The 21,722-nt window shown below is 43.1% G+C and overlaps 1 protein-coding gene across 1 annotated transcript; it reads left to right on the top strand.

Moving 5' to 3' along the window:
* The first annotated feature begins 194 nt into the window (after positions 1-194).
* zic5 (zic family member 5 (odd-paired homolog, Drosophila)) lies at positions 195-5,541 on the top strand. The gene is made up of 2 exons (XM_059969171.1): positions 195-1,185; positions 5,108-5,541. The coding sequence occupies exons 1-2, from the start codon at positions 195-197 to the stop codon at positions 5,539-5,541; spliced, it is 1,425 nt and encodes a 474-aa protein (XP_059825154.1).
* Positions 5,542-21,722: the final 16,181 nt, after the last annotated feature.

Below are 21,722 nucleotides of genomic sequence, written 5' to 3'. Positions count from 1 at the left end.
TGCTTTTAAAAAAGTACTTTAAATACGCTTCCATAAAATATTTCCAGGCTTTGTTTTTTGTGGGGCGGGGTGGGTGGGGGGAGGGAGGGGGAAGGAAAGAGAGAGAGAGAGTGAGTGAGAGAGAGAAAAAAAGAGGGAGAGGGAAAAAAAAACTGTCCCACCAACTAGCGTGGATGGACTGACTAGTGTAAGCAATGGAAGCCGCGCTAAGCAAGCGGTATTCGGGCCTGAGATTATCGGACTTGGCAGGAAATCAACAGCAGCCTCACCAGAACATGTCAGGCTTCCCGGGACTGGGCAGCCAGACACACACACACCCTGGGGAGATCAGCAGCGACCCCAGCGCGCCTCTTACTCCTTTCGGGCCCGAGCACATGGCTCAGGCCAGTGCTCTGAAACCCAGTCCATCTCAGCACATGGCCGCACACCCCGAAGTGCAGACAGCGGCGATTTTCGGCTCGGCACAGAACTCAGCCAGCTACCCAGCGGGTCACCCCCACTCAGCCTACGCGAGCGGCAGGGACTACATTCTCAGGAGAGACCTTTCAGCATCTGCCATGCACGGACTGGGCGAACAGCACTCGCCATCTCCCTCTCACCATCGCCACCACCACCACCACGGCATGTTTCTCTCCACAGCGGGTAGCTACGGGCACTCGGAAGTGTTCTCGGGTCTCCACGAGCAGTCGGCAGCAGGAACCCACCCAACGTTAAATGGGCAGGTGCGCCTGGGGTTGCCGGGGGAAATCTATAGGCCGGAGCATTACCCGGGCTCTTCCCTGCACAGTTATACCTCCATGAACTTAAACGTTAACCTGGCAGCGGCTCATCATGGAGCCGGGGCATTCTTCAGGTACATGAGACAGCCCATCAAGCAAGAGCTAATCTGCAAGTGGATTGACCAAGACGACACTTCAAAGAAACCTTGTTCGAAAACTTTCAGCACGATGCACGAATTGGTAAATCATGTCACGGTGGAGCACGTCGGCGGGCCCGAGCAGAACGTTCACATTTGTTACTGGGAGGAATGCCCCAGAGAAGGCAAACCGTTCAAGGCGAAATACAAATTGGTCAACCATATCCGAGTTCACACGGGAGAAAAACCTTTTCCTTGCCCGTTCCCCGGTTGCGGAAAAGTATTCGCTCGCTCGGAAAACTTGAAGATTCATAAAAGGACGCACACAGGTTGGTGTCAAACACTCTGCACTTTGTATTTAGACCCCTCAACAAGTACACTCCGTTATCTACTGCGAAGTATTTCTTTTGCGCTTACAAATCAAATGCTGTATGGTGTTTTTCTCTCTAGACTGCGAATCTAACCAGTTTCCGTTTCTATCGCGTGTGCACGCTGCTTAATTATACAAACATTTCTCAAAAGTCGAGGATGTGAAATTAAAGCGTTATCTCGGCTTCTGTGGAAAGCTTCTCCAGGGTTTGCGTGTACAAACACTTTGGAACGGGGTTACAAAGGCGGCATTCTTTACTTCATAGCCGGGAACTTGAAAGTAAACTGTCACAGATCTAAGGGGAATTTAGCGCGGTTAGTCGACTCGCTCGCGAGAATGCTCTTCGAACGCCAAATCACCAAATTAAAACCAGACGTTTCAAAACATCCTTAAACACCAAGAACGATCGGGCCGATCGGAAAGAGGGCGAATTTTAAATTAGAGTGACAAGCGTTCAGCTGAGTTTGTAAATAGTATCGGATGCGTTGTAGTTTTTGTCGCAGAAATGTTATTTAAAAGTCGTGGAAAGAAATATTATTATCATGCTCGCAGACTATGTGCCGTTATTCGGTTCATTAAGTGCCATGATGAAGCGGGTTGCGATCCATCGTCAATAAATAAGCCGCACCAATAATCTTTGCGCCCTGATCCCCGAGGGTACTCTCCACCTTAACATGAACAAAGTTTACTGGGTATCTCTAGTATAACGGTTTAGTTGCTGACGAAATAAAGCAACCTGGTCAGAATTTATTGTTGCAGACAGATATTATCCCTTGGAGAATGTTTATTGACGCATGCCTTACTTAATTATTTCCATTGATTTATAGTGTGCTGTCAGAGGGCATAAACAGATAGTGTTACACCTATCCGTTTAATGCTTTCTTAATGTTTTGTTTAAATGTTAAAGCAAATGGCCCATGACTGCTTTGATGACAGATTCTATCTAAAGAATATGTTGCACAAGTTTAAAGTAAAGCATAGTTGGGTACGGGGGCGGGGGGGGGGGTGTCGTGCAGGGTGCTCCGGACTCCCATTCCAGCCATGTTGGTCAGGAGGCAAGTGCATGAATAAATTCAAGTTGTCCCGAACCATCCATCTCCTCTCAGGAAACAAAAATCTTTTCAAGACGTCAGGTTTAGTCAAATTGATGTCTTATATTGTCTCAGCGCACCCCCCCCCCCCCACCAAAAAAAAGCAGCGTTTACAAGAGAAGGCCAAGCAAGGCAGTACAGAGGCAAATACTTCTGCTGTTGAAGGCAGTGCCCGGGGTTGTTGGCTGCAGGAAACTTTAAAACAGCCCTTTATTCGTGTTTTAAACAGAGTCGGACTGGACCTTAAAACAAAACAGAAATTCGCGACTGGAATGTTAACTGCTTCCACGAAGACCTGTGTAGGCTTGGTTACCACAGCAAACAAAAGAAGATACATAATCAGTAATTCACATCATACAGAATAGCAGAACAACTTTCTCGCTTTGGTAATGCTGGGAGATGGAGGAGCTCAACTTGCTGCTGGTCCCAGCAAAAGGAGCCCGTGCATTAAGCTTGTGATGGAAAGCAGACACACTATCAGGCTCATAAGATCCGTGTTGATTATTTTCGCCATTGCATTTTGGAACTGTTTTGGGGAGGGGTTGGGGGGTGAAATGTGCTAAAGGCACACGCCTATGTAACTCCAGACAATAATAGCGATGTAGCTTTGAAGAGTTTATAGCTGTGATGTTGCGATTTTCTAAAATGTTTCTGCTCCTCGAATGAATGTGTGCTTTCCTCCTACTGTTGCAGAAGATGAGGAGATTGGAAACGTCACCAGTTTGGGATCAGAAGTTGTGCTGTCCTAGGAAATGCTGGAAGTTTTTATCTGAGATCGGAAATTCCAGTAGAATGGGCTAGCGTGTCTGTGTTGCGCAAAGGTTATAAAAGCTGCATCCTTCCAAGAGAAAATCCTACATTGTCCCTATGTTACACTGACTCATATTTCTAAAAAAAAGGTGAACTAGTCATCTAACATTAGCTGTTGTATTACGAGAAAATACCAACAACAGACTGGACAGGTCCATACTGTCATGCATATGCTGTCAGATTCAAGACACCAATGAGGTTTATGTCTGAGGGTGAAGTCGCTTTTACCAGTCAAGTGTTTTCTGCATTCAGACTCGCTCATGGCACCCGAAGAGCATCAGTCCCTCTCGCCGAATATGCTGCTTAAGGCCAGAAATTCCAGACCAAGAGACGAGCCAATCCAAAAGGCAGGTTATGACCAACCTGTGGGGTGCAGATACTACATCGAGCTGCAGTAGTTCACAAAGCAAAATATAAATATTAATGTGTATAAATACAGCCAGATCGTCACTGGATGCCGCTGGTAATTGCCTTGTTTCAACCATATCTCATAACCCGCTTAAAATCATCAGATGCACCAAAATCAGGGACACTGAATCAAAATGATTAAGCTAGTAAGGTCATGGCAGATTCGATCATGTTATGAAGAACATCATATTTTTACTGAAGAAAACCGTGTCGTCCAGGAAAACGGTCAGCGGTTCAGTACCATTGTTATTCATCTCACTTTAGTTTGTATTGCAAAATAACTCTTAACAATAGTGAATCTTGAAATAAACGCCAAAGAATGGGACATTTGGATTTTAATTGAAGAACTCTCACTGTGTTCAAAGGAGAGAGTTCTCTCAAGGTGGAAAGGAGAGAGTTAGCTGGATGGATTTGGGAAGATGTCCCATTATTTTGCTCATGGTGTGGTGATAGGGAAATACAATTGCAATACGTATAACCATTAAATATTCTAAATCTGATTAAGTTTGCCGAATTACTGAAAGTCCAAATACAGAAGGAGAAATATACGGTGTAGGAACGGGGCCTAGGGCCGGTGCCTACGGCTTCTTAAACATGCACAAGATGCTAGGTTAACTCAGCAAGTCAGGCAGCATCTATGGAGAGGAGTCTATGGAGTCGACGTTTTGTGCCGAGACCCTTCACCGGGACTCACTTGTTTAAATTGCTGTTACAAATTGTAAACCTCTGAGCTCTGCAAAATTCTGAAGATATAACTACCATGCCGTTACTCTCCTTGCAGTCACCCGCTCGGTCGCAGACTCAAAGTATTGATAGGCGCCGTGTGTGTTGTAAAGGGTCAGAAATTGAAAATACTTGGCTTAAAACTTCTCGCAAACGTGTTTGACCACCTCACCAGCCCCTGATGGATGGAGATCGAGTCAGAAACTCCTCAATATTCCAGGGAAACGTGCAGAACCTGCAGAAATAGATTGGTGTAAAGCTATTATTTTTAATCATAATTAAGATTTTTTTGTTTTGGATAGAAAGATTTCTTGTCCTGTATCGAATCGTCACAAGTTGAGAGTACATTAAATATTTTCCTTGCAAAAGGAAATCGAGTTTTACATGTGACTGCAGGATGGAAAGATAAATTGCGTTACCAAGCACAGCCTTAAACCTGACCAGCTGCTTACTGTCATAAAATTGTAATGCTAAATGTGTATACCAGGATGTAAATATAAATGAGAAGAAACAATGGCTCCTGGAGGGGTTAGCGAAGCCAGAGAATGAAAGGACGTGAGGGGGATTTTAGGTAATGAAAAAGCCTTACATTTCTATAGCGCCTTTCGGCAAGTCTGGAATCCGAAAGCTCAACTAATAGTGAAGAGGTTTATTTGAAATGCGGTTACTGTTGTAATGCAGGAATTTGCCCCTGTAACCGAGGCTAAAGCGATGATAATAAACGCCTGCATGTTTAACAATTTTCACAAAACAATAGAAATGTGTTTGAAAAACTCTTTTTCACTCTGTACGAAACGCTCCATTCGGTTCTCTTATTGTCTTTTTTTTCCCATTCCTTATTATTTTCAGGAGAGAAGCCTTTTAAATGCGAGTTTGATGGTTGTGACCGGAAATTTGCCAACAGCAGTGACAGGAAGAAGCACTCTCACGTCCACACCAGCGATAAACCATACAACTGTAAAGTAAGAGGTTGCGACAAGTCATACACTCACCCTAGTTCTCTTCGCAAGCACATGAAAGTCCACTGCAAGTCTCCTCCCCCTCCCCCTGGCTCCGGCTACGAGCTTTCAAACACATCCCTGGGGATGGTGTCCCCAGCTTCAGAGACAGTCAGAGGCCGCACAGCCAGCGTGTCTTCGCAAGTCACTAACCTCAACGAATGGTACGTTTGCCAAGGGAGCGGGGCTACCAACAACCTGCACACACCTTCCAACAATGGCACCTCATCCGACACCGAGGATGAGGAAGTTTACACGAACTCTGATCCCAGGACTATGCTCTGACACAGATGCGAGCAAATGGGCAAAAGTCAACACAGGGTTAGTGGCAATGGAACCCCGACAACTAAAGGCAGCTAGGATGGCCAACGCCGTCTTAAAACCAGCTAGATTCAAACCTCGTAGGATATGAATTTAAGGGCTAAGGATTCGATCCTAGGCAACATTCTGGCCTCGGTGTCAGTCAGAATTATTGTGTGTACTTCGAGGTAAAAGAGAATCGCAATCTCATTTACTTTCAGACTATAGATATTGATTTTATGAAATCAGACGTGACTTAAACAGATAAAACATATCATCAGACCCATTTCGGACTGGCAATCGGATCTTCGACCCACGAGACAACATGTCGCTTCTTGGAACTGACTGATACATGCATAGCCGTTCTTTTGCTTAACGCCCAACTCACTCGATTGACAGAAAGAAGGGAAATCCTACAAATCTGCGAAGCCATCATGGACTACAATCCCCGGAGGAAAACAAAACGGCTATAGCCTTGTGCTCAGTGAAATCACCCTGTGTCAGCGGCTTCGGTGACCGAGTATAAACAGCATTCTATTTACATATCCTAACATACACAGCTGAATTAGAACTTTCCTGCTGTATGTGAAAGGATTCTTCTATCAGTGAAACTCACAAGGACTCTGTTTGACCCTGTGAAATCAGGATCATCAATATATCAACCCTTAAAACCAAGAGCCCTGGGATTCTTTTGTGTGATGTTCTATTCATCATGATGTAGTCAAAAATCTTCATATTTTACTCATAATTATTCAGGCCTTCAGACCAACAAACTAAAGAGCACTAATATGTCCTTAGAGGCCAGAAAATGCAAAAATGACAGGCCTGTCCCTGTAGGATTTGTACATAATTGTTGTGGGCTGCAAGTCGTTAATGTAATCGTTAGGTATCTTAAGAATTTTTTGTCCATAAATGCTCTTTTATTTGTAAACTATAATTTATTTGCTGATGTGTAATATCTTTCTGCGATAGTACAGATACACCAAAGAATTATGTTATTACGTTTGGTGCGGTATTGTGGTGTTTATGAATCTGTGACGTTTAATTTCTGCCTACTTGAATGAAATGTAAAATGTGAAAAGTAAAGTATGTGACTGTTTATTTTTTCCTCCATGGTGGTTAATCGTTGTACCTACAGTATTGGTTCATGTTATAATTATGATGCATGTTGCAGTCAGTTTATGTTTGCCTTGCATTGACAACGCCACCCATGACTCCTGATTGGAGAGAAAAAAAACACAACCAAGACATATCAGTTCTTTTACTACAATGAATGGTCCACGTGTAATTTGTGTTTCAGTGAAAGACGTTAAACCGTGTGACAGTGTATTTTACAATTGTGAATAAAGAAATATTGTTTTTCCCCTCCGTTTTAATATTCACATTCTGTATTAAATGTGTAAGTCCCAACAAATGTCAAAACGTGATTTTTTGGGGGTTGCAAAAAAGGGAAAAATAAAGTAATTTTAGGCAATGATGTAAAACTAAAAGATTTAAGGCCACGGGTCGGAACTTTTATGATCAGCTGTCCGCTGTTATACAAGGACCTTGGTTGGCCTCTGTGAAAGTATTTACCTGCTCAATCGCAGAATGGCACATTGAAGATGCCTCCTGGATACAATTGTCAGACGGCAAAGAAACAGTTCCCAATATTATTTGGAACTGACATCTCAAAATGACGTCAACAATGCAAGAAAGGAAGTCACGTTTGCTCTGAAAATGCTGCCAACTCCAAACGCTGCAGGTTAGGGACAAGCTGGGAGATACATCGACTGGGTTAAAACAAGATTCAACGACCATTCCTGTTTTTTTTAAACGTAGTTGCAGTACATAAATATGCTTAACAGTTTTAATATCCTGGCAGTTAATTTGTAACCCCGTCCTCCAAGTATTATTATACTTGTTGGTTACAGTTAGTTGGCTATCACGTGAAACTACCATTGAATAGATTTCCCGAAAATCAATTTCTGATTGTATGCTCCCGGAAATTCCAGGCATTATCAACTTTTCCAAAAGTCAGCATCTGCCACGGTGTGAGCAAGTATGTTTCTCGACTCATACCGGATATTTGAACTATTATCGTTGACTTTGCCTGCGTTATTGACAGCATTGAATGTCTTCTAAATATCACGCCTCCGTATCACCTTGTAAAGGTAGACACCCTGTCACTTAAAGACGAATTTAAAAGGCTGTCAGCTCTCAGGAGGGGCAGCCTGTAGCCTGGAGTGAGGGGTCCCGTTGAATGTACATTATGGTGAGATAATGGACAGAAACCGGATTCCTTTCGGTCAAAGTGTCAAAGAGCGGATGGAATCGTGGATGAAAGTGTGGACCCGGCTTTCAAGAAAACAATTCGTGGAATGAATGATATGTATCCTTGATGAAAATGGCTGCTTCTGAGATTCACAATTAAATGCCTACGAAGTAGAAGAAGACTCATGTAAATGAAGGCGCCAAATCAATGGGAAAACTTACAGGACTCTAATGAAGTTTCTTGTGAAAAGAAGGGCTGTACAAAGGCATCGGCACATGAATGATTCATGGGAAATATAAAAGATAAAAGATATCTAACAATAAGCAGATCGTTGTAAAGAATGTAAACACACACACACACACACACACACACACACACACACACACACACACACACACACACACACACACACACACACACACACACACACACACTTCCCCTGCAAACTCTCCGCATTTGAAGGCACAATCTCGTTCCCCTAGCGTTCACTATCTTCTCTCTGCGGGCAAAATGTGACAGTGTCTGTCCTGCGCCACTTCAAAGCAATTTACTCCAGAGCGGAAGACTTGGCGTTTGGACACTCTTCATGGTGTGTTACAATTTCTATGGCAATTGGCAGAGCTTCGCTTCGCATTTAAATATATTTTCAATAAAGCCACTTATTAGGGTCTAAGTGGCACATGATTTGTGTGTGTATATATAAAATAACCACTCTTCTTCACCAACATCTCGTGTAGCAGCGAGCACCTTGAAAAAAAAGTGCACAAAGTACAGGAATACTTTGTCACTGGGACATTAGTACGGAAGCCAACAGAATGTAAGAAACGCGTTCCAACTCTTGCCGCGTATTTTCAGGCAAACAGAAACACGAGTCGGAAGTCCGTCCCACACAGACATCATTCACCAGAAAGTAGGTGGATTGTTGCAAACACCCTCTTCTGTCAACGTTTTAAGGCTTTCTTAATAAAGTGTCGCCAGATAACGCAGCAAATGACTCGAACTTTCCCCAGAATGGGGGTGGGAGCAGCAGCCAGACAAGACATTTTAACGGGGTGGCGAGTAGATTGATTTGGAATTAGTTTGGGAAGCGGCATAGATGTAAACAACCTTTTCATTGGTTTGGTGAGGGCCATGTTGTCCCCTTGCAGCTTGCGCGTGGATAGAATCAAAAGCAGAGTACCTAAGTTAGATTTTAAAAAAATATATATACTTAGAACGCAAGACACGGCTCGCTGTCCCTATAACGAATAAAGGAATAACCCTTTCTGACCAGTTCAGAGAGAGAAGTCAAACACACACATACATACACACACTTTATATATCTGTGTGTGTGTGTGTATGTATTTATTTATATATACATATATGTAGTGGAGGAAGTGCAACTCAAGTCAACAGCAATAACAAAAAGGAGGAGAGAAAAAGGAAAAAGTGCAAGTGTCTAATCAGGCAGGGAGAAGTTCAAAGGCAGCGTCTTTGAAATTCAAACTACTGCTTTTACGGTACATCAACATGGCGCGTTAAGATTGCTATGGCAATGAGCGATTCGAAAGTAGGTTGCATCCAGAGCAGTCTACCTCGATTCGCGACAGTCTATTAAGATACAGTTGCATTGACCTTTAGTTTCATGCCATGTTAGTTCAGTCAATTTTCACCGCATCAGAATCTTTCATATTTTGTCCTTTCCCCTCCAGGAGACTGCCCCCTCCCCTCACTTTTCCTTTCCCTTCCCTCCGCCCACCTCCCCCTCCCAAATATCAGCGACTTTATTTTTTCCTTGGGGATGGGTCTTGAAGTGTTTACTCGGCTCTTTCTCTCCCCCCCCCTCCTTTTTTTTGCACTCACCAACTATTGTGTGCAATATGCTATCGTCCTTTGTTTATCTAATACAAGTACTCAGTGAATGGTGAAAAATAAACACGATGGAAAATAACCAAACAGATGATTCCTCCGAGTGAAAAACCCGGGGACTTAATAAAAGAGCGAAGCAGTCACCGTTGAATGAGAAACCCTTTGAAGTGGAACTTATTATCTGAGGAATACTTTGCCGTCGTCCTAACAACACAGCTGAATTGAAAAGCGCTCCCTTTTGTCAACGATTTGTTCTCCTTTACTAGAAAGCCCACTGAAATTACTTACATGAACTGCCTTAACATACAGACTGTGGAAATCAGGAACTTTGCAACTCAGACTTTCTGACGCCACACTGCTGAATTTTAGGGGAGGTGTGGAGGGGGAGAAAGTGGAGAGAGAGCGGGGGTGGATTTTGAACAGATCGCAGGGACTCTGTGTGTGTGTGTGTGTGTGTGTGTGTGTGTGTGTGTGTGTGTGTGTGTGTGTGTGTGTGTGTGTGTGTGTGTGTGTGTGTGTGTGTGTGTGTGTTGCAGAGGGTGAGTTACAATTTCGATTTCTGATGCGCTTCATGCATGTTCTTAAACCGTCACCTCATACACCATAATGTCAGATACACAGACCACAATGTTACCCCGCTCACACTCCGTCCGCCTCGCCGTAAGACTTAAAAACAAGAACACTATAGCTGACTGGCCTCTCTTTGTACAAACCACATCCTGTTTTATACAAATTTATTCATAACAGATGCATAAATACACCACCGATTTCAGAATTATACGGCAAACCAAATGTCGATCTTACGCTTGCAAAGTTGCAAACTCTGTCCATTCTCTCTTGAAAGTAATTATTTATCATGAAATTTTTGTAATTTGTCTTTGGTTCTGTCTACTGGAAAATAATTAAGCACGACAAATGTTACCAATATATAGCGATCAGCCTAACATTTCACTAAAACTTCCCCTAAATTTCTCATCTATCTCATTTATGTAAATACAATAAACCATTCCACCCATAAATGAAAGTTAGTTTTTTTAAAAAGCCTCAAATTGATACATTGGACACAGGATTTATTTTGTTCTCGGTCATTTTCAGCCAGATTGCGCTTAATGGCTACTGGACAGAGTTTGCCTGCAACTATATTATAATATTTAGCACTTCTTAAACACTCTCCCAAAAAGTGCCGGCTTTCAATCTGAATATCCTGAAAAATAATGTGCTCTCTGAGAACGGCGCACCAGTGGTAGCGTTACAAGCAGAGTGCATTAAATATTGAATGACACTAGGGGAAAAAAAGAGCTTGTCAAGGGGCACTCAGCCTGAAAGTCTTTCTTTGACTTTTTTTCTGCACTGCCCTGTCCGACTATTTAAGCTGGTGTTAATTAAGGCTGCTTACGATTCAGCTCGATTCCAGCTTTGTCTATTTACTCACCACCCTTGTCAAACGACATCGTTAGTCTAACCAGCTTTTTGCACACACATTTAGTTTAGTAAAAGTGCACTTCTTTCAGTAGACGCGATAGAAAGGCAACAGGGCTGGCCCTGCAGGTGATTCTGCAAACCCCGGAACCTCCTTTAAAATATTGATTTAACTTTACAAGATCGATAAAGCCGCATTGAAACAAACGTGTCATCGATGCATTTAAATGGAACTTCAAACCAGTCTTCATTTATTGGATGGATAATGTAGTGTGATCCTTACACAAACACACACACACACAACCCCAACACAAACACAACACGCACCCACCCGTAACACGAGCACACGCATAAACACACAAACCCCCAATATTCCAATACCCACACAAACATAGCTCTCTCCCTCTCACACACACACAAACATAAACCTATACCCCAATACCCACACAAACGCGGCTAATACACGGGTGTATACACACGTACAAAGATAAAGATATACTCATCTTCCCCTCCTCCACCGCAAACACAGATACTCCCCACAGAATCACACACACACACAAAGCATGCAGATAAGATCCTCCTCCCATCCACACATATCAACTAATAAATAATAATAACTTCAAGTTTACTCTGTTAATTTATGGGCAAGACACTACAAACTGCTTTCGAAGGATTCAACTCCGGATGTTCTTGCTTGGCAATCAACTCGCTTCAAACTCACACAATCAGTGTGGTTGATGGTTGCCCGAGGAATCAGCCCAAATTATTGCTTCGCCATATTCTTTTATTGACGCACATTGTATAATTAAGGTTACTGAAAACGATAAGCTAAGTCTAAAATTTAAATCGAAAGAAAACTACAAAAAGAAATATTCCCGGTTTTGCTCGGGAGATCTGTGGTTTTGTTAGTAAATAGAAACGCCCTGCTGATTGGCTTACACTCTAATACCAGTCTGCAAAACAATAGCAGCGACCAAAGGAAAATAAACAGGCCACTGGATAGACACCAGGTATAAAACAGTTAACAAAAATAACCTTCTTCGCTTCTGTGTTAAGAGGGAAGATTGTTTCAACCACTGAAACCAATTTGGATGATTTATAGATAAAACTTGACCCTGCCTTTAAAAATCTTGTTAAGGAAATAATTCCTCGTCAGAGAGGAAGATTGCCCTTCCGAGGCCTGTGCGAATGGAAAGTAAAAGGCACCCTTAAGTCAGGAAATGAACTCCGATATTTCACTTCAAGAGCCTGAAGTTTTCAGACTGCGCCATTTGGGCAAATTCATACACTATTTGCAAATATTTTCCACTGATTATTGAAAGGGTGGTGATCTGACTGAAATAAATATTTGCTTGCACAGTTTGGGGGGTAAAAGAGACATGCTTTGGGAAAGATTCAATAATCTTTTAGCACGTCTTTTAATTTATCACCCGTGAGTCCAGGAAAGAGAAGACACACTGGAAAATGAGCACCATTTGCCCCTGGAGTACAAAGACTGTTTATTGAAGACGGAAGATCCACGTGGTGCTCGAACTGGGCTGGGTTTAATAAGGATGTTCAATCATTCTGCATTTCTCCCCAACTAATACGGACACCAATGGTGAGCAGAGTCTCTGGCTTGCATTCAAAAGCGATGGCGATGGAACAATTATGCAATGCCTTGGAAAGATGGCGGACCAAACATGTCAACATGTAGAATGTTTTCTTCACTTCGGTCTGAACATGCAGGCAATTTGCATGGCCTTACGGAATTCTCTTCAGGTGGCCTGACAATCTTTATCATCATTCAAGGAGACCGTGCAAACGGGTCTGCGGAGGAGTGGGAGGTTGTCCCAGTCAGTGTAAAGGATGCTCGCGCTCTAAACTGCAGATTGAGTCTATTGCAGAGGATGAAATTGGGCAACGATTTGATGTACGAAAGACCATGTGACCATAAGATGTAGAAGCAGGATCAGGCCATTCGGCCCACCGAGTCTGTTCCGCAATTGCATCATGACTGATTTATTATCCATCTCAACCCCATTCTCCTTTTTTCCCCCCGTAACCTTGACGCCCTTACAAATCAAGATCCTATCAAACTCCGCTTAAAATATCTATCAAATGACTTGGCCTCCACAGTCGTCTGTGGCAATGAATTGGAGATCTAATGAATTAAAAAAAGATAAAGTTGTAAGATAACACACAGGAAGAGAGAGACACGTTGGTTTCCACTAACACTCACTGCTAGTGCAGGGCAAACGAACCAGGCAAAAGTTGGAGAAACAAGATTTCCAGCTTGCTGCCTTCACCACTCTCATTTCACAATTCCTTTCTGAAACTCTTTTCGAGAATGCAACATCATACTTAGTCGTCCTTTTGTCGCTTTAAAAATCCAGTGTACATTAATTATCGCCGACTAAGGAAACACTTGCTGAACTTCCAGTCTAGTTTGGGATTAGTGTAAACCCCAGCGTTTGTTTTACAGTGAGGTCTGGAGGGGGACTCCTGTCGATGATGATGCTGTATTCTTGGACTCTATTCTTCTTGCTGCTTCAAGTGTAGAGCTTTTCATCGAGAAACACTTTAATGGACACACATTCATAGTCTAGGCTGCGTGCCAAAAATCCTCCAAGCGCCCTACCTGGCGCACTGCTTAAAATTCTTGAATAGGTGGAGAGAGAGTAACAGAAAGTAAACCAGACATCGTGATGTTCTGGGAAACTGTTAAGTCGTTTTAGGACCCAAAAAGCCAAATTAAATGGACAAGAATTCTCCCTCAGAAGTTGCACAGTTAGAGGAGCCTGTAAGTACCCATAACTCAGGGTTTTTTTTTTGTTTGCGACCATATTCAGAGCCTGCTAATATACTCAGAGCAAGGGCTTTTGTTACAGATGGCGGAGTTGTTGAAAGTGCGGTGTCTATTGCTTTATGTGCCTTTCTTAGAGAATTCTTAACTACAAGCGAATTGAGTGCCGGTGTCCTTGTGAATTAGGGCCTGGTTGAATTGCGGTAAATTTTAGGAGCGATTCATTTTTCTTCCCAGAAGTCAGATTCGGGCAACTGTGACTTCACCTATTAGCCCCGATGTCTTTTCGAAGAGAGTTAAACATCCGACAATGTGCGCTCTGGGGCGCCACTTTCTTGACCTCTACCCGTTTTTAATAGTTTCATAGGAACTTCATTAAATCAATTACTTAGTGGGCACATCATAATTTATTTGTAATTAGCACTCGAGAGCTTGTTTTTTTGCAACAGACCTCGAAAGACTGCCCAGCGGGATGTGGTGTGTACGGCGAGGAATTTTGTTTTGTATTCACTCCTGGCATTATTCGAGAGAAACAATAAGTGTAATCTCACATCTTAATCTAGCGCCGAGTCAGGAGAAAACAAACAACCGAGTGTGACAATATTTGTCTTCATTTAGAGGTTCATTGTACAGATATCCAGTATACTGAGTTATAGGGTCTGTGTGCTCGAAACGGACAGGGGGGCTTCAAAGGGAAAGGGAGCGCGTGTCCCTGTGTGGATAAGTGCGAGTGACCCAGGCAGAGGAGGAAAGTGAGATTCTGCTAATGTAGGGGAGTGAATGTTAGAAAGGATGTGAGCAAAGATAACAGGAGAGGAAGGGGGTGGATCGCGAGGCGTAGGAGGCCCGTTGTACAGGTAAAATGGGAAGGATACGAAGGTGAGGAGGAGTGTGTGAGGCAATGTATTTAAAATTAAGCGCAAAACAAGGGCAATTTTAACCTTCCCACCCTTCTTTAAAACCGTTGGGCTCGTACCCACAGCCCGCGTGATTTCATCTGCTATCGATAAAAAGTAACGCATAAAGGAAGCAAGATCTCTGCGGCGCGGAGTCTCGCCTATCTCTTGCCCCGCGAGTTAGGTTGAAATTTCTCCCGGAGAGAAAATTAAACCAGCCATGGATTCTCTGAGATTCTGCCCGTTTGCCTTTGGTCGGCGAACTATTTAGTCCCAGAAAGGATCCAAAGACTTGTTTTCAGTAAAAGTTGGTATTTAGAATGGTACAACTGTTGCACCTTGCATTGAGAGGTTTTGTCTATGGGTAGAGGGGGACAGGCGTGGGAGTATTTTAAATATTTACTGTCAAGCGTTCATTGAGTAGCTACATCTGGACGAAGACAGGTCAGGAATATTGGGGGGGGGTGCGTAGGGGTGGGTGGTTAAGGGTTTTGGGGACAAGGCGGGGGAAAGCGGTTGAGGGAAATAAATAGCCATTATTAAATGGCGGAGAAGATTCGATGGGCCAAATTGCCTAATACAACTCCTTTACCTTATGGTTTGATGTACATTTTTGGATGTAGCACAGGGTACTGAAACGCCTACAAACTCTACCCAACAAATGACCCACGTCGGATCAAAGGCATCAGGACCCAGTCCTGATGAACGGTATCGGGGCGCAGTCCCAATGAAGAGTTTCTGCCCGAAATGTCGAGTGTGTATTCCCCTTCATAGGTGGTGCCTGACCCCCACCAGTATTTTGAGTGTGTTGCAAAAGACCTAAGCCTCTAGGACGGTTGGGGTAAATTAGTCAGGTGTGGCAAGTTGAGCAAAGCCAAATCAAGAAGTGTAAGTGAAGATGAAAAGAACTGAAGAGGGCGCAGAGAAAAGCAAATGTTCTCCAGTTGAATGAGTCGTGTAAAGTGGCACGTGGCCCATTTGGACCAGAAACAATCCAAATTCCAATGTCAGAAGTGGCAGAGAAGATTAGAATATAACTGGTCTCATTGTTCTTGGCTTGGAGAGGGAAAGGGCACTAAAATCGCAGAATCACTGAATGGTACCACACAGAATTGGACCCTTTCTGCCTACGTGATCCATGCCACTGTGATGCCTCAGTTTGCTAGTGCCCACATTCATCCCGTATCTCTCTAGGGACTACCAAAGTCCCTTTAAATGTAAAACTCCTTTTAAATGTAATTGTATCTGTCAAGACTGCATCTTCCAGCAGCTCACTGCAGATAATCATCACCCTCTCTGTGAAGAATTTGCCACTCAGATTTCCTTTAAGTTCTCCCCTCTCACTTTAAACCTGTGCCCTCTAGCTCTAGACTCCCCTGCCGCGGGAGAAAGATTCTGAATATGAATCCTATCTATGCCCTTCCTAGTTTTATAAACCTCGATAAAGTCTCTCATCAACCTTCTGTGTTCCAGAACAATGGTTATGCTCCAGTTCAGAAGCATGGGGCAAAATCCTTGGCCATGAGTTCAAAACCCACCATGGCAACAGGAAAAAATAAATTTAATTAATTAAATAGTCCAGGAAGTCTGATGACAAGAATTGTGGTTTGTTGTAAAACGCAAGTGGTACACTTCCTCTTATATCCATACCAGTCTGCGGGTTGCAAATGTGACGCTACTTATATAAACAATGGGACAGATTCTTAATGGCGCTGTGAAATGGGCCAACAAATCTCTTAGCTAAAAATGCCAAAGTGCGCATATTCCTTGAATTTGAAGAAACCTTTTGAAAAGTTCCACCATTAATATATTTTAGAAGTAGTTCTGTTTCATTACCCACTGATGGCAAATTTGGATGAGATGTAATGTTGTCCATTGACCATATAAAAAGTTGAAGCTCAGTTCTTGGCCCCTCAACCTGCGGAAAGGAGTCAAGTATTCGCTCCATAGGAGTGTACTGTAATATTTCTATCTGCCCTCCTGATCCTGAGATGATAATCAAAGGTAGGACCAGTAATTGGGTTCTTCCTAATACCAAGCACAGTCTCTACCCACTGATAAATATACTTACATGAGGTAGGCTGAACAGGAAGAGGGGATGAAGAATGATTTTCTAAATGCAACAAAATAAGGCTGCCACTTTAACAAAATCAAATCGCTCCTTCAGACAAATGGTCAATTTATAGTACTGTGCATCTCCTATTCATTTCCCACTCAGGACGTTGCAGTTTCTTGGGTGTAGCTGGTCTCCAGCCAAGGAGTTGGCTTGGGAATGTTACCAATGCTTGGCACCTTTATGCAAATATTTTCACTTCAAAGCTACTGATGGAGTCAGCTCCAGGTCAGATTGGTGGTGGGGAGTCTATGGTCATCTCACCTGTTTAACTCTGTGTACTCATTTCATGCCAGGTAGTTTTTTTTTATTGTAAGTCCGTTACGCATGATATCTATGGCTTAGTAGTTAAGGTTCTCACCTCATTCGAGCTTCTAATTTTACTTCAAGTATGTAGACAAGAAGTTCCAGTTAAAATCAGGGGGAAGGATTAGAACATTGAACAGGCCCTTCAGCCCACGATGTCTCGGACAAATATGATACCAATTTAGATCCCATCCGCCTACACGTGGTCTATTTTCCTATCTGTTCAGGATCCTGTTTAAATGCTTTTTAAATGTTGCTGAACTTCATTGTTTTTTTTTACGTGTAATGTTCAAATACGTTTCCGTCTGCTCTGAACATTACTAAACTAGATTATCAGTTGATCACCACATTTCGGCAGGTGGGGATTTAATTTATTAAAACGCATTCTAGAAGAACCATAGAGCAATACAGCACCGACACAGGCCCTTCAGCCCCAAAAGGTCTATGCTGGCCTGAGAATAGATACTATTCCCTTTCCTGTAAAATACTTTCAAGTTTTCCGACATGGTAAACAATGCTATAGAAGTGTACACTTTTCGTTAGTTTTTTACTAAAATTATATAACGTAGTGTGTGAGTATAGGTTAATATTTTTAAAAATCCTTAAAATGTAAAGCGCACATCTGTTTTTTAAAAAATAATTTTGTCAAAATTCTGAATTTTGGATATTTGAGACCCGAAACTGTTTTGGTGCTGCTGAAATTTTCACTTTCCTCAAGCCAACTCAAAATACCCATTTTCTTCAGCGACAGGTCACGGAGACAGCACGTGGCCATTCGGCCCGCTTAACGAGTTTGGCCATTCAGCTAGCTTACGCCCGATCTAGATGCGTTTCATGCTCATTCTCAGCTTCACCCACTTCTTAAAACATACTGATCACAATTTTGAAAATGTCAGTGAGCTTGCTGACTTTATGTTGAGGGTCAGGGAGGATAACAATGGAGTTTCTTTCCTTCAATGCGACATCACTTTAGCATCGCTTTAATGTGCCGAACTATCTCACAGCGTTTGTTTTTCTCACCAATCAAGTCCTTTAATCGAAACTCGGGGGATCTCACGAACATTAATGTTTGTCACAATTTATCCCTTTCCGGCTATTGCGAAAAAGGGGGAGTTTGACTTCATTTCGTCATCACTCCATTAACACCAACCGGGTTAAACCAGTTGATCTGCGAACCCAAACATATCAAAAGAATAAAGTGCTCCGGCTAACGGGCAACAATTCCCATTAAAGTGTTTTTCGTGCAGAAATATCAACATGGTGGAAATTACCATAAATCATATTGCAAAGAACTATTTTTCCCTGATTAGATGTAGGGACCCCGCCACTTAAAATAATCGCATTTGAACTGCCAGTCCGTCAAAGTATGACAACCATTATCTATTTGTATTAAAGGATTTAATATAACTGCTGCGGAAACAGCTGTGTTTACGCATTGGTTCACACCTCGTTAAGGTGCACCAAATGTAATAAAACAGCCTCACCGAGGCACATTTCTTCTCCTTTCAGGCTTTGACTTCTCTGCGATGGTCCGGACATCGGCCCACATTGTGTTGAGAAGCTCTGATAACGTGACCAAGTACCTGAATCGCCTCCCAACTGCGTGTCCCAAGAACCAGTAACGGTGCAGTACAGCGCAAGAGCAGACCCTTCGGCACACGATGTTGTGCTGAACAATGGCTAACTAATCTCTTCTGCCTACACAATGACCACATCCTTCCATTTTCCTCACATTCCCATTCCTCTCATCTCTCAAAACTCCCTAATGTGGAAGAAAGTAAACTGTTTCAATTTTCAGGCTCAGTTCAGTTCACTGGCGGTTTGGAAAGACTGCAAGAAGTATAAAGCTTGTGAATTATTTTAATCCAAATGAATTGGTTATAGGAAATCCTTTTGTTTCCCGTTCTCCTGAATTCAGCCTATCGGGTCGGACTGACATCTCACGTCCGCGATGAAACCGTGTTTGGGGTGGAGAAGGGAGAATGAGCACACAGGGCCGCGGAAATGCTTAAACCAGGAAAGTTGCACCGACCGTGCTCACTCCTCTCTGCACAGCCTCCGACCTGAAGGATCTTGTTAAAGCCGTGCTGTGGCTCCTATGGAGTAAGGTGGGAAAATCTCCCCCTGTATGAGGATCCTGTTCAAACGATTCCTCGTGTGAAGAATCGAGACACAATCAAATTACGGAGAAGGAAAGCCAATATCTATTGGCACCCCTTCTCAAGTATTTCAGAAACCGGAATCAGACTTTTTACCATTAACACATATCGTGAAAGTTGTTATTTTGCGCAGCAATGCATTGGAATACATAAACATACTAGAAATTACAATACGAAATATATGAAAAATAAATAAGTAGGTCAAAAATATAGCACAATAGTGAGGTAGTTATCGTGGGTTCATGGACCGTTCAGAAATCTGATGGCGGAGGAGAAGAAACTGCTCCTAAAATGTTGACTGTATGTCTTCCGGCTCCTCCTGTACCTCCTCCCTGGTGGCAGTAATGGGAGGAGGACATGTCCTGGATGGTGAGGGTCTTTAATGCTGCCTTCTTGAGGCCCCGCCTTTTGAAGGCGTTCTCGCCAGTGGGGAGGCTAGAGCCCATGATGGAGCTGGTTGAGTTTACAAGCTTCAGCAGCTTTTTCCAATCCTGTGCATTGTCTCCCCTCTCTACCGGATGTTGAGGCCACTTGTCAGAATGCTCTGTACGGTACATCTGTAGAAATTCGCTGGAGTTTTTGCTGACATACCAAATCTCCTCAAACTCAAAATGAAAGATAGTCACTGCCTTGCCTTCTCTATAACTGCAGCAATATGTTGGATTCATCTTTAGAGATGTTGACCCCCAGGAACGCGAAACATCTTACCCTCTCCACTGCTGATCCCTCATGCGGACTGGTGTGCGTCCTCCCGACGTCCTCTTCCTGAAGCCTACAATCATTTCCTCGGTCTTTCTGACACTGAGGGCAAGGTTATTGTTCCGACAGTCACTCCTGTGCGCCTCCTCGTCACCATCCGAGATTCTGCCATCAACAGTTGTGTCATCGGCGAACTTGTGCGTGGCCGCTGCGCTGTGCCCAGCCACACAGTATGGAGAGGCTGAGTGGAGCAGCGGGCTTGTGCCGATTGTCAACGTGGAGGACCCGCACTGATCGTGGTCTCCCGATGACGCAGTCAAATGTCCAGTTGGAGAGGAAGATACAGAGTCATCAAACTTCCAGAGTTACATAGAAATGACAGGTCGGAATTCGTCCTTCCCGTAGGACTCTCCCAAAGCGATCAGCATTTCCTCTCTTACCACGTTTGAAAAAGTGGCCCAGAAACAAAATAATCACCATTTGGGAATATCTCTGGTTTTGGATCTCCTGGATCTCCGACATCTCGGCTCTCCATAGATATGGTCTGACTTGCTGAGTTCCTCCAGCATCGTGTGTGTGTGTTATTGCGGATTTCCAGAATCTGCAGAATCTCCTGTGTTTATGATGAACCATCAACCCTGCGTCCACTCTCCATGATGGAATCGCAACCAAGGATGTAAAAAAAAAATCGACAGGGACACAAATGCCTCTCAATGTCATGTAGACCTGTTTGGAACCTCGCATTCGTACAGCTTTAGCTCCGTGGAAGTTTGGAAAGCTGAATAAGTCTCACAAAACGTCCTCAGACAAACACCTCATGGGGGAACCAATGCACAATATCTCCTGCTCTGGTCTATCATTTGCAAGTATTTGATAAACGTACTGAGAGGTCCCATTCGTATGACTCCAAACTAATCACAGAACGTAAAATAACCCAAGGTCCAAGGCACACACATGAAGGAGATATTAGAACGGCACTTTCCTCCACAGAACAAAACAATTATGGTTGCTCTGGATGTGGAATAAGGCCGTAAGACATAGGAGCAGAATTAGGCCATTCAGCGCATCAATTAAGTTCCGTTATTCCATCATGGCTGATTGATTATCCATGTCAACCTCATTCTCCTGCCCTATTCCCTGTAGCCTTTGATGCCCTTACTAATCAAGAAGTTAACAGCCCCCACTTTGAATATATCCAGTGACTTGGCCTCCACAGCCATCCGTGGCATAAAATTCCATGATCACTTTCTATGTGCAAGTTTCACACTTACACCATTCTGTGAGGGTGCAGGATTCTCTTGGATTTCTTCCTGGGTTCATAAATATCATATATTAATAGTGTCTGTTTTCACTCTTACATCTGGAAATTGCTTTTTTCTGTCTACTTGATGCAACCATTTTATCTTCTTCAAGAGCATTCTTCAAGTTTACAGTTTAGCCTTTGTTTCCATGGAGGAATTTGTTAGACTCCTGCATGAAACTGTCTTTATTGTTTACATGGGGAGGAGATATTAATGTTTTGGGATGTTTTCCTTTAAATGATCATCTCATTGTCTAAAATTGACTCTTCTGAGTTACGGTAGTTGGTAATGCTCTACTGATTTTAGACCATAAGACATTTAGCCCATCAAGTCTGCTCCGCCATTCAATCATGGCTGATCCATTTTTTTCCTCCTCCTTAACCCCA

The sequence above is a fragment of the Hypanus sabinus genome, chromosome 5, assembly GCF_030144855.1.
Source record: "Hypanus sabinus isolate sHypSab1 chromosome 5, sHypSab1.hap1, whole genome shotgun sequence".
Taxonomy (NCBI): Eukaryota; Metazoa; Chordata; class Chondrichthyes; order Myliobatiformes; family Dasyatidae; genus Hypanus; species Hypanus sabinus.
Note: the sequence above shows the minus strand (reverse complement) of the source record. Positions and strands in the feature narration are given on the sequence as shown.